Source organism: Limanda limanda, chromosome 21 (genome assembly GCF_963576545.1).
Source record: "Limanda limanda chromosome 21, fLimLim1.1, whole genome shotgun sequence".
Lineage (NCBI taxonomy): Eukaryota > Metazoa > Chordata > Actinopteri > Pleuronectiformes > Pleuronectidae > Limanda > Limanda limanda.
The window spans coordinates 5498792-5511061 of NC_083656.1; the positions used below are offsets into that span (position 1 = coordinate 5498792).

General features: G+C 42.9%; 1 protein-coding gene across 1 annotated transcript in view; it reads right to left on the reverse strand.

Annotated features, from left to right (window-relative positions):
* LOC133028193 (IgGFc-binding protein) overlaps positions 1 to 12270 on the reverse strand; it is a 37055-nt gene that overhangs the window by 2299 nt on the left and 22486 nt on the right. The window contains exons 21-38 of the mRNA XM_061095386.1: positions 12037 to 12196; positions 11646 to 11748; positions 8062 to 8177; positions 7621 to 7899; positions 7272 to 7367; positions 7011 to 7176; positions 6183 to 6583; positions 5514 to 6090; positions 4841 to 5424; positions 4155 to 4707; positions 3470 to 4068; positions 3178 to 3335; positions 2669 to 3069; positions 2374 to 2570; positions 1461 to 1856; positions 1085 to 1368; positions 719 to 996; positions 504 to 623 (exon numbers count right to left, since the gene is read on the reverse strand). Of these exons, the coding sequence (XP_060951369.1) occupies positions 504 to 623; positions 719 to 996; positions 1085 to 1368; positions 1461 to 1856; positions 2374 to 2570; positions 2669 to 3069; positions 3178 to 3335; positions 3470 to 4068; positions 4155 to 4707; positions 4841 to 5424; positions 5514 to 6090; positions 6183 to 6583; positions 7011 to 7176; positions 7272 to 7367; positions 7621 to 7899; positions 8062 to 8177; positions 11646 to 11748; positions 12037 to 12196 (5468 nt within the window). The remainder of the gene's footprint in view (positions 1 to 503; positions 624 to 718; positions 997 to 1084; positions 1369 to 1460; positions 1857 to 2373; positions 2571 to 2668; positions 3070 to 3177; positions 3336 to 3469; positions 4069 to 4154; positions 4708 to 4840; positions 5425 to 5513; positions 6091 to 6182; positions 6584 to 7010; positions 7177 to 7271; positions 7368 to 7620; positions 7900 to 8061; positions 8178 to 11645; positions 11749 to 12036; positions 12197 to 12270) is intronic.

Here is a 12270-nt window from a genome sequence, read left to right on the forward strand (position 1 = left end):
TTTACTGTAAAGTAAGTGTAAATGTAAAGTGAAAATAACAAAACCAGTCATTATGACTTGTGAACAAATATAATTCACGTCTTTCTATACTAAAAACACAGTGTGCTCATTTCTCCGGGAGACAGTGAACGTCCCTCGCATCTCCAGCGCTCCTCTACTGAGCCAATGCAGGTCTCGTGAAAATTTTTTCAAAGACTCGTACCCGAAGACCCAGTCGTGAAATGAACGAATCATTTCTGCTTCCTTGACTGAGCCTATGGAACAGTCCCAATGCGCAGTGAACCTGAGCGACTGAGAGACAGAGAGCTGTTCTGTGAGTGAGTGAGCAGAGCCGTGTGTGACGGGAGGAGCGCTGTGACGCTGTGTGAGGATTTTCATTCAGTCCGAGCACAGATAATGACTCCGATTACTCGTATTATACTCGTAATTGGCAAAAGTGCTTTATCCGTACCGGATACTCGTTTCAGCCGAGTATCTGGCTCATCTCTACGTGTTACCCTCACCATAGCTCTCGTTGTTGGGCCGATGGTGGTGTTCGTCACACAAGCAGCCGTAAACTCCGTCCTTCTCACCGCACCACTCATGCTCGGCGCAGTCCTGCTGTTCACAGGGGTCGGACTCAGCTGCAGAAACCATGGAGAAAGAACAGAGGAGACTCAACAGGTAATAGAGAGAAGACGTTTCCTTCATTTTTCTCCTTGATCCACCCACCACATACCGCATTGCAAAGCCGGGCGCCACTCTGGGATGTTCAACCCCAGCACCGAACAAGTACTCTCATAGGCTGAGATGGCAGAGCACAGTATGCCATTGGCTGGAGTGTAGAGGCAGAGATCATAGACACAGGAAGTGAAGAACGGTTGGGGGTCAGAGTGCAGGTGACAGGCTCTGAACGGGCCGCTGGTGTTGGTGATGATGCCGCACAGCTCTGTGTATTCTTCCATGAAAGCACAGTCATTCAATCCATCATCATTTTCATCATCTGTGGATCCACATCTAGAAAAATGACAGATCATGTGCTGCCATTATTGTCTGCTGCAGTTTTCATAAACGTATCCGACATGTTCTTTTCAAAGCAGCTCACCCTGATTGGCTTATAGGTGCCTTCCAGCTGTGTCCAAACTCATTGTCATTTTGTGCCAGTGTGCCATTGGGCAAGACTTTATCATCTGCAGGATCACTGTTGAAATTTCCACACATCCCAGTGACTCTGTTTTGATGATTTTGGCCGATTCTGACCAGTAAGGTACTGGTGCCGTCAAACTGGACCATCAGGTCATTGGCATTGACCACTATGTAGCTTCCCTGCCTCTCAATGTGAGCTAAAGCTCCTCCGGTGGTGGGAAGAGAAACCTCACCTCCATTTACCTGGAGGGATGAGAGATTAGTGAATGACAAGAGTGATGCTGACACCAGACAAACGTAGAAAGTTACACAATAACACAATAATAAGTCTGTACCTTTACTCTTTTGTTGGGTCCAATCCTGATATACACTCTCTCTGGTTGATTTGAGAGGAATATATCCACTGTTGATACAAATGACACACGGTTGTTGCCACGGTGTTTATTGGTGGCTACTACCTGGAACTGGGTTTCATTGGTGCCGTGGCTCACACTCTCAGTGATGGTGTAAGAGCAAGTGCCCTGGAAATGAGCCAGTGCCCCATCAAAGGTGATGTAATGTGGATCCCCCCACACGGTGCAAGTGGACATTGCATCGAAACAGCCCAGCTCGCCATTTCTGATGGTGCACTCTTGTTCAGGCGTGCAAGATGCAGCAGAGCAGCGCAGGTCGTTTGGAGCATGACATTCACATCGCTCAGAGCAGCTGTCGGTCCAGAAGGACTCACCAGCCTGCAGTGTGGGAGGAAAAGAGACACACATTACATAATAGGCCAAATGGGAAATGCACAGGTTGGCGTGACAGTGAAGGCTGTGTTCTGTTTAGTTGAGCCACATCTCGATACTGATATTGTACATGCTGGGTCTTTGAATGGAACAGAGCCATCAATAATATTGTTCTGAGGCCACCAAGTGACAGAGAAACCAAACATAATTGTTTATTCTGGCCACAGAGGTTGATTGTCAAGTAAGCCTAACCCTGGAATGCTACCTGGGAGGTTCTTCTAGCGGCTGCATTCCTGGTTGAGCAGAGGTTATGATTAATAGTTTATACTTTTGTGTCTAATTTAAAATATCAGATTAAATCGAAATGAAATGAATGGTAATTTGATTCTGATATGATGTTGCTGCGAGCTCATAAAGAGCATCACATCGCAGAAACTACAGGTTTTCTCAAGCATTCTTCAGCATTTTAAGTAACATAGTAGCTCTGTGGATCATTTTTTATATTTATTGAGATGTGACTTACATCATAGTAGAAGCCGTCGTATTGGCAACCACAGTTTTCCACAGGGACGCACCTCGTCCCACTCCTGACAAACTCCTCATCACAGAAACATCCCTCAGAGCAAACCTGCTCACAGGTGGCATCAACGCTGCTGGCACAGGTGTGGCCACAGTCGGTACCACACAGCTCATAATGGCTGTTGACTGGACAGTCCAGTCCTTTTTAAGTGAGGAGACCATGGTAAGTGTCAGAAGGTTATGAACTAATTATTTTAACCATTAGTGGATGACTAAGACTGAACAAATGCTTGACTCACTGCAGGTTGTGTTCTCTCTCCAAGGGTAGATTTGAACATTAGCAGACTGACAGGCAGTGACATAAGCTTGAATGGCCCTGCACAGAAGATCTTCACCCGCATTTCCCGACACACAAACGTCAAACACACAGTCGTTGAAATATGGCGCCGGGTCCACTTCCTCGTGGCAGAAGCTGAAGGGGCCGTCAGCTGCTTGAATTACTTCACACTGAGCTCGAGCAGGGCGCTCATCGGCACACTGAGGGCAGGAGGAACCACAGCCATCGCTGCAGGTGTAGTTTCCTGCCACCTTCCAAGATGTTCCAAATTGACCTGGAGTGGGGACTATTGCTCCAGATGGGGTGCGGAAGTCATCACTTTGATTTCCATTGAAGTTTCCACAAAGTCCACATGTTTTTCCTCTGTGTGGGTGACAAATAATTAAGTAGATGCAGTGTCATGAGTCAGAAGATACGTGATAATGAACATGACACATGAGTCATATTTTAGCTTAGGTGAATGAGAGATACCTGTAACTGGCAGGTACAGAGATGAACACTGTACTAGATCCATCGTAAGTGACACTCAGGCCAAAATCAGCACTGACAAATACACGAGATCCACTTGCATAGATAGACACCTGACTTCCATTTAAGAGAATAGGTAAATTTCTGTTTATTCCATTGACCTAAAAGGGAAAATGGACAAAAGATCAGTTTATTTTCTAATCAAGATCACATGTACTTGCTTGCATCAGATTTAATCTAAATGATGCATGGCAGTTATGGTAAAACAATTTCAGGCAGGATTTGAATGACTTACTTGAACCACACCCCTTCTCTCCCTTACAATATGCAGTCGGTAGCCCCACACATTCACAAAAACCTCAGCTGTGACTGAAACTGACAACCCATTCCACGGCTCATTTTTAGCCTCCACTGAAAAATGGTGAAGTCCATCAGTGTCATTACAGAGGGTTGCAAGAACATATCGGCAGGTTCCCTGGAAGTCAAAGGCCTTGCGATCAAATGTGAGGTAATGGGGGTCTCCAGAGGCAGAGCAGGTACCATGAGGGTTGGGATGGCAGCCAAAGTTGCCCCCCACCACACGGCAGGACTCCTGTGGACCACAGGAGCTGGGACGACAGTGCACTAACCCAGTTGTGCCATTACAGGAACAGAAGCTCTGACATTCTTCACTGTCCCAGAACTGTTCTCCACCTTGCCGATAGCGTCCATTGTGATGGCATCCGCAGGATGTTGGTGGCACACACTGGTTGCCATTGAGGACAAAACCATTATCACACTGGCAACCCTCCTGGCACACAGTGTTACAGGTGAAGGGGAAAGAGAGGCTGGGGCAAGTGGAAGGACAAGTGGTTCCACAAGGTTTATAATGACTGTTAAAAGGACAGGTTTGTCCTAGAGGAAAAGAAACAGGTTGAAAGAGTTGTTCCATTGTTTTATACCATATTTAAAGTTAACACAATGGGAGGAAAAGTGCTTACCACAGCTAGTTGCATTCCTCCAGTGTGGCAAGGCGACGCCCTTCTGCTGACAAATCAGTGCATAATCCCGAAGGACCTCACAAAGTGTGGATGCTGGATCACTAGAGGCTCCCAGGATCTCCATGCACACTTCCACATGGGGTCTAGGGTCGACCATGGCCCAACACTGGGTAAACGGACCCTCTCTTGAGCCAATGATGCCACAGTACTCACTGGAGTTGTAGTTTGGTGTAGAATTATTATTTACACTTTCTACACAGTGTGCAGCGAGGGAGCCGTCTCGCCAGCTGTCTCCAAAGACCTGAGAGCTGTTGACCAGAATGCCATTGGGTGTGCGAAAGTCGTCATGTGAGTGACCATTGTAGTTACCACAGAGTCCACCCAGGGAACCATTGTAGACACCAGGTGCAGTGACGCGCACAAAGTGAGGCCAGACTGTCTGCACGGTCACACCAAAGGACGTGCGAATGATGATACTGTGAATGCTGCTGTGGTAGATTTGGATTCGGTTGGATGCTGAGCTGAAAGGTAGTCTGATCCGCTGACCGTCCACCTAGAGAGCCATACAGTTTCAGACTTTGTAGTTAAGACTTCAAAAAGGTTATATGCCATTAACTTTTCAGGGGAAAAATATAAAACAATGTTTTGAAAAGAGACACTAGTACACACAGATTCTAATCCCTTACCTGCACCGTGCTGCTGTTTGCCATCTCAATGGAGACTTGTGTTCCCTCTGCCTCAAACTTTAGCAACCTTGCAAAACCGTGTTGGCCTCTGGGTACTTTTTCTGCTGTCATCACAAAGTGGGTGTGAGCAGACAATCCCATCACTTTGGCCAGTGTCAGTCGACACGCCCCAGGATACTGGTACATCAGTCCATCAAATGTTTGATATGACCCTGGTCCCCTTGTCAAGCATGTTGCATAGCTGTTAGGTCTACACCCTCTTTCTCCATCCTCCACCCTGCAGGACTCAAGGGGACTGCAACTATGTGAACGACAAGTCATGCGGCCAAAACTGCAGCTACAACTTCTTCCACAGTCCTCATCAAGCATCACAGTTTCCCCAGAGCTGTAGTAACGACCCTCAAAGCTGCAGCCACACTGAGCATGTGGGACACAGACCCCAGCACTGAGGATGTAGCCTGAATTGCAGATGCAGCTCTCCTGGACAGGGAGAGGGCAGTTTTGGGTGGAATTGGGATTGACACAGGTAGCTGGACACCCTGTGCCCTGGGACTCAAAGTGGCTGTTGGATGGGCAGGGGATTTCTAGACAAAAACATAAAATAGACATTGACTATTGAATGAAAATGTTGAAATGAGGTTTTAACATAATGTTAAATGAGTGACAGACATACCACAGAATCCTTCTCTCCTCCAGCTTGGCAGCTGGATCCCACTCTGCTGACACTGACTTGCGTAAACATTTAGGGCTTGACACAGAATGGGCTGGTACCCTTCTCCTACACATAGATCAAACACACAACTCTCCACATAAATCTGTGGGGGAAATTGTTGATGGCAGGCGGCAAAAGGTCCAGAACTGCTCTGGAGGATACCGCAATGGTCTGCATTGCTGTATAAAGCTGTCTGCTGTTCAGTGCAGGCAGCACAGTCCAGGCCTTCACATTGTGCCTCGCATCCAGGCTCATCGTCGTCTAATGCCTGCCAACTGTTGGCAAATACCACATCAGAGCTCACGATTTCACCTTGGCGAGTTTTAAAGTCATCCCTGGTGTCATTGTTGAAGTTTCCACATAGGCCACAAGTTGCATTCTGATAAGTGTAGGGCAACCGGATTCTGACAAACAAACTTTTGTCATAAGAAACCTCCAAGCCAAAGTCTGTACTGATGACCGCAGAAAAACCTGACTGGTAAACCTGGACAGATCCGTTACTGAGGTAAAGCGGAGTGGCCACAAAATTTCCATTTATCTGTAAACACACAAGCATTTTACGTGTAAAAAAATACATTTGTTTTTGTATATAAATACATACTGAGATTAACTGTGGTCAAAATCACCAACCTTGGCTTTACCAGGATGTCCCTTGAGAAGTTCAATAGTGTCATCGTACACAAACACTTTAACCAGTCCAGTCCAAGAGACTCGTGTACTATCCCGATGCTCGTTCTTGGCCTCTACTCGATAGTACGGCAGCTCATGACCACATTGTTCCGACAGAACATAAGTGCAGGCACCTTGAAAGTGAAACACTTTGCCATCAAAGGTATAATAATGTGGATCACCGCTCACGGTGCAGGTGCCTTTCTGCACCGTCTGGCAGGAGAACTGAAATGCACTTGGGCGGCAGATTTGGGAGAAGGAGCAGGATTGACTGACACACTGCAGGCCTGCTGAGGTGCAGGTGCACTTCTGTGCGCAGGTTCTGTCACTCCAGAATGAGTCTCCAATCTGCACAGGTTCACCTTGACAGAAATCAAAAGAAAAGTTCACTTTAGGGCATCACTTAATTTGCGCGGTCACTACAATTACATTGCACACACAATAACATTACAATTTGGATAATCTCATTTACTATTGTTTAAGTAGGGAAGTTTTAGTGCTCTATATAAACTGCATGAGTAATTTATTGGGTCGATAACAAGCCAGGGTGTATTGTGTTGCCAGTATATAGCTAAGGAGTGGCCGCCACTGTTTCACTGATCTGAGTTTCACAATCTGACCGGGAAACAATGATTTCCAACTTAATGTCATATTGGTTCAGTGTTGGGCAAGGGTTGGTTTGTTGCACAAGACTTCAGATATGGCCTAGTTTAATGTGAAATGTGTTGGATTACCCTCAGGAAGGGGCATATAGTGCACAGCAGTAAACCTCCTCTGTGTCTGATTTACCGTTAAAAGCGCAGCCTCTAGATCCATGGTCCGTCCGGAAGGCCCAGCGACCGGGTACATTCACATTGCTTCCCAGGCGGAAAGATGAGCTACTGCCTGTGGCGGAGCCAGTGAATGACCCGGGTATGGTGGAATGGTGAGCAGAGCGAATTGTATCATAGCCAGCCTGCATAACAAAAACATAAAATTCTATAACTTTATCAAGTTAATCTAGTTGGTAGTCCTGAAATGAATCCATATAATAACTGAAATGAATCAGACCTGCACAGATTTGGAGGTTGAGGCTATTATCCCATAGTTCAGTATGACAAACGAGTACTGGCCTCCAGAGATCAACACGGCTTGGAAAGTGGTGCTCTAGAAAATATGAATGGATCATCATATATACAGCTTTCTCTATGCTCTTCTGTAGATACTGTATATATATGTATAGATATATATATTCCAATTTATTCATATTTTAATATCATCACAACAATAAGGAACATTGGCTTTGAGTTAAGACTGTCACAGAATCTATTTTTGAGGATTTGTCATTGTCCTATCACCATTCAAGAGGTAATTCTTTGGGTAATGCAGGATTAGGTTTAAGAAGTAAACTACAACTTACTGTTCCTGATGTGGGATAGTAGGCCACCCCATACCAAGTTGCAACAAAGACAAAGTTGGCATTGAAGTTAATGCTTGGGAAGTAGGTATTAATGTCCTGTGTAGCTTGTTGGAGGACACTGCCACTGGTGTACTGGTTGTAGTAGATGTGACCATTTCTCCTGTTGTCCAAATCGGTCCAGAATGGAGCGATGATGTCGAAGGAACCATGCATTGGAAACCTTTGAGGCGTGTAACTACTCAATGGAGCATTAAAAGTCAGATGTCCATTCTGGTTGACCTGCAAATATCAGTCTACAATCATCAGCTGCAATTTAGTAATATAATATTTTATAATTCAATGTGAAGAAGTTTTATCGTACAGTTTGTAATCTGTGGTGTGGGAATTTCATTCAATAGGAAAATATAAAACATGTAAATTATTTTTGATGATTCTACATACATAAATGTAATTATATGTATGTCCAAAATAGACAAAAGATCTCTGCAGAGTAATCCGTGGAGAACTTCCATCATCTGATGCAGGACTTGCAGTTCCAGATATTGGGTAAAGGGGTCCTAGGAAAAAATAAAGGGTCACACACAATTCTGTATAGTATTAAGTATATTGGTCTGGAACAGAGCAAGGATATAATTGCTATTCTGATGTGGGGCAAAGTATTTGAAACACCAGACATTTAATCTTTAGCGGAGATGTATGAATGACGGTATAACTCTCATACACTGAAGTGATGAAAACCACATTTTAAAAAGGCGTCAAGAGACGTGAACTTACTCAAATCCTGAGGAGTCACCAAACCTGTCAGGGAGAAAAAAGAGGCAGATGAGGAAAGAGATTTGTTTCTGTATCAATGGAACAACCAAGGGTGACTAGATATAATGATAATTATAATGAGAAGAAGAAGAAGAATATTTATTTAGAGCCTTAAACAAAGTCTCAAGATGCTGGTAAAATGTGAAAGAGCGAATAAAAGCGAATAACTAAAAATATAAAATTTACATCCTAATCACACAATAAAATGCAAATTGTTAAATAAATTAAATTACTTACTTATCATCCCCAAAATTAGAAGTGCCAAAAAGATTTGATTTGCCATTCTGGTTGGCTCCGGAATCAAATCTGTTCAAACAGTAAGACATATATTAACATTAAGACAAGTATAAGCTAAATACTGCAAGTACGAATTTAATATAATTGAAATGTTATTGAATGAAAAAACATTCACATTTTACCTCTTTAAAATAATCACCTGCTACCACTTATGCTGTTGCTCTCATCCGTGTGAGAGGACAGAGCTGAAACAAGGCTTTAAACAGTAAAAGCTGGCGTGGTTCCAACAACCTCATTTACTAGTTACAGATTTGTTAAACATGTGTTTTCTCATCTCTTTTTGGCTCATTTCAGTGGATTAAAGTGGCAGAATCAACTTCCCCCGAGATAAACCCAACATTTCTTTAAGCACAAATAATGATAAAATGTTTATTGCTATGTAAAAAATGTAATCGAATACTGTGCATTTAACTAGTTGTCGAGAGGGTATTTCTCAATGCCAGTTTATAAAAGAACTGTGGTGGTGAAAAGCTCTGCAATAACTTTTACAGCCTTAGATACTGAATATATTGCCCCATGTCCAATGATTTACTCAGTAAATAATTCTCACAATATTAGGGATGGGTTAGGTCCTTTCAGGAGAAAGACACAAGGAAGTATTGTTCTTTATTGTGTGTGTATCCTCCCATGATGTTGCAAGATCCATCAAGATTTAGAGACAAGCACGTAAACATGACGTACAGAACCTGAGACACAGTTGAACTCTCGTTGCATGTTGATGATGCAGTTGAAAGTTCAGCCCGAATCAAAGACTGTGCACTGCTCCACCATACCACAATAAAATAATTCATAAGCAGCCATGTTTATTCTGTCTTTATTCTTTGGTTTGAAGATGCTCCTTCAAGTTTCTGGTTCCTGCAAGTTGTTTTACATATCACAGAAGAACCACAGGGAGGATGTGTTTGTCTGGAAGGGAGGAAGGTTCCATAGGAAGTTCTGAAAGCATCAGTGTTTGCCTCAGATGACGGTTTGCAGCTTTGTTAAGACGTGTATTAGCTACAACATGAAAAACTATTAACTTAATATCCCCACGACTCGTTATAGACAGTCATGTATATAGCAGTTAACTGCTAGTTTATACGTTTGTACCATTGGTTGGCCCAGATCCTAATGAGAAGGGTTTACACACCACATGTTCTTTCACCAGGGAAAACTCCCGACAGGTATGTCTGGACTCATGAAAACACATGAGAAGTGATGATCCTTTGTGTGTCTTCCCACATTACAGATATGTGCAGTTGCCCCATCCTGCATTCTGATCGCCAGGTGTTGTTACTGACTCATCCAGATATTTAGTGAGAGTCTGCATCATGTCATTATCCCCCCTTGACGTGCATCTCTGAAGAGTTCACACTTTGCGATTGGCGTCCAGTGATCGAACGCAGATTTAGCTCTGATCTGATCTGATCTGTCAGCGACTTCCAAAACTTGCAGCGACAAGAAAGTCTGGCTAAAAACTCTGGCGTGAACTGGGCTTTACTTGGATTGAATTAAACACTGTGATACTTGGTCATTGATACACTCTGCATCTTGTGTAAAAATCGTTTATTATAGTTATGCAACTCTGTTTCAGTCTGTTGTGTTATTGCCTTCAATGATTTATAGCTTTTTATTGTAGTCTTTATAATAGTCGTTTCGTTTTTACTATAAACTGTCAAAGTAGTTTTGTTTTTAGTGTTTTATGTGAGTAGTAAGGTCTGGCAGACAACCAATTTCCTCCTCTGGGGCAATTAAGATTGGATTACCAGTAACAAATAATAATGTTATCATGCAGGAGGAACAGGAGCAGATAAAAGATATGATAGTTTTTATAAATCGTTATCATCCAAAGCCTTGTCCTGGAGGACGCAGTGCATTTCCTGACAGCCTCAAAGAAAGAAGAGATTGTTGTGTCAGAACCAATCCTATCACAAAAATGAAATAAGGTCAAATAACAGTAAATCGAGAAAGAGATGGTTCACGGTCGGAAAACACAAATGAAAGCATTTTATTCAACCGATCATTGCTAAACTCAGAGTTGGGTTCAACCTTTTTGACAAACAAATGAGTTACTCCACCAAGGAGGTCACACTACTGTATGTCTGCATTTCTGTTTGTGAGCAGGATTATGCAAAAACTACTGAACGGACTTTATTGAAATCAACAAAGATCCACCCGAACTAAAGGGTGGATCAAATCATTTTAATCAACGTCTCTGACATTGTATGTCTTTCTTTTATTTGACATTTTATCAATTTCCTATATAGAAATCCTGTATTGTAATGTAAAGCACTTCTTTGAGAACCCTCCACTTTGAACAATCACATACTTCAGTGTTCCTACTGGACTGTGATTGTGTTAAAAAAATCGGAGGCAACAAATTAGATCCACATGAAAATTCTTTAATTACCCTTGGAACCTTTACGATACATGATCATTTGATTAGACACGGTCATTTTATTACATTACATTTCATTTAGCTGACGCTTGTATCCAAAGCGACTAACAATAAGTGCATTTAACCATGAGGGTACAAACCCAGAACAGCAAGAATCAAGAAAGTGCAATTTTTCAAAATAGCATGGGATTCAATCAACGAATATAATCTGTCAACAAACCAGTGGTTTCAGCTTTATCATGCTGTATGTAAGTGCCCCTACTGATGTAAATAAAAATAAAAATCACAAGTTATTATCCAAATATGTTGAGTAATTTTAAAATACCGATCATCAATGATCTCCCTAGATCAGAATTTTGGCGGTAAGCAGACTGAGCAACAGGGTCACCAGTGGAGTCAACAGGCCTGGGGCAGAGCTTGTTTCCCTTAATATGCCTGCAAGAGAAGAATCAAAATTTCAAAGCATGAATGAAATCACACTCAAGCTCTGTGTCATCTACAAGAGTGCAAAAGTTGTGAAAAGATAAGAGAGCTTTACCCCGTGATTCTCTATTCAGGCTTAGGGGTCCAACTGACATGTATGAAGTGTCATGGAAGTTTACGTCCCTCTCAACTCGCCTGTGGTGGCCCGGGTAGCAGTGCTGCAAGAAAGAACATGAGAGGATTATGCTTATTCACCTGCTGACAATTAATCTATTCCATAAACTGCATGTTAAGATGTATTTGCATTTCTTCCCACTATACGGAAATGGATCTAAAACCTTCTGGATACGAGATGCTGCCATCTTTTGCAACATCAAATAGCATCAAATAGCATCAATTAGCTAATCAAAACCAAACTTATCAGGAGAAGCTGACCCCCAGCATTGCTGCATGGGGTTTATGACCTATCCTTTAGCCAGCCACCACATATTTTTAAAGCAACTCACAGCTGAGCAGTTGTTGTTTCTCAGAAGACACAGGTGAACCCGGCAGTGCAGGTAAATGGCAGAAAAGTTGGAAAATGTGAACATCCTGAAGGAGAAACGAGCCACAGTGGATTTGCCATTCGCAATCAGATCTACTGTCCCATCCTCTTCATTAGGGCACCTGAAAGACAGGGAACATAAAATCGTGAAAGAAAGAAATGGTAGACCAAGTGAAGAGAAGTACTTGCAATCACT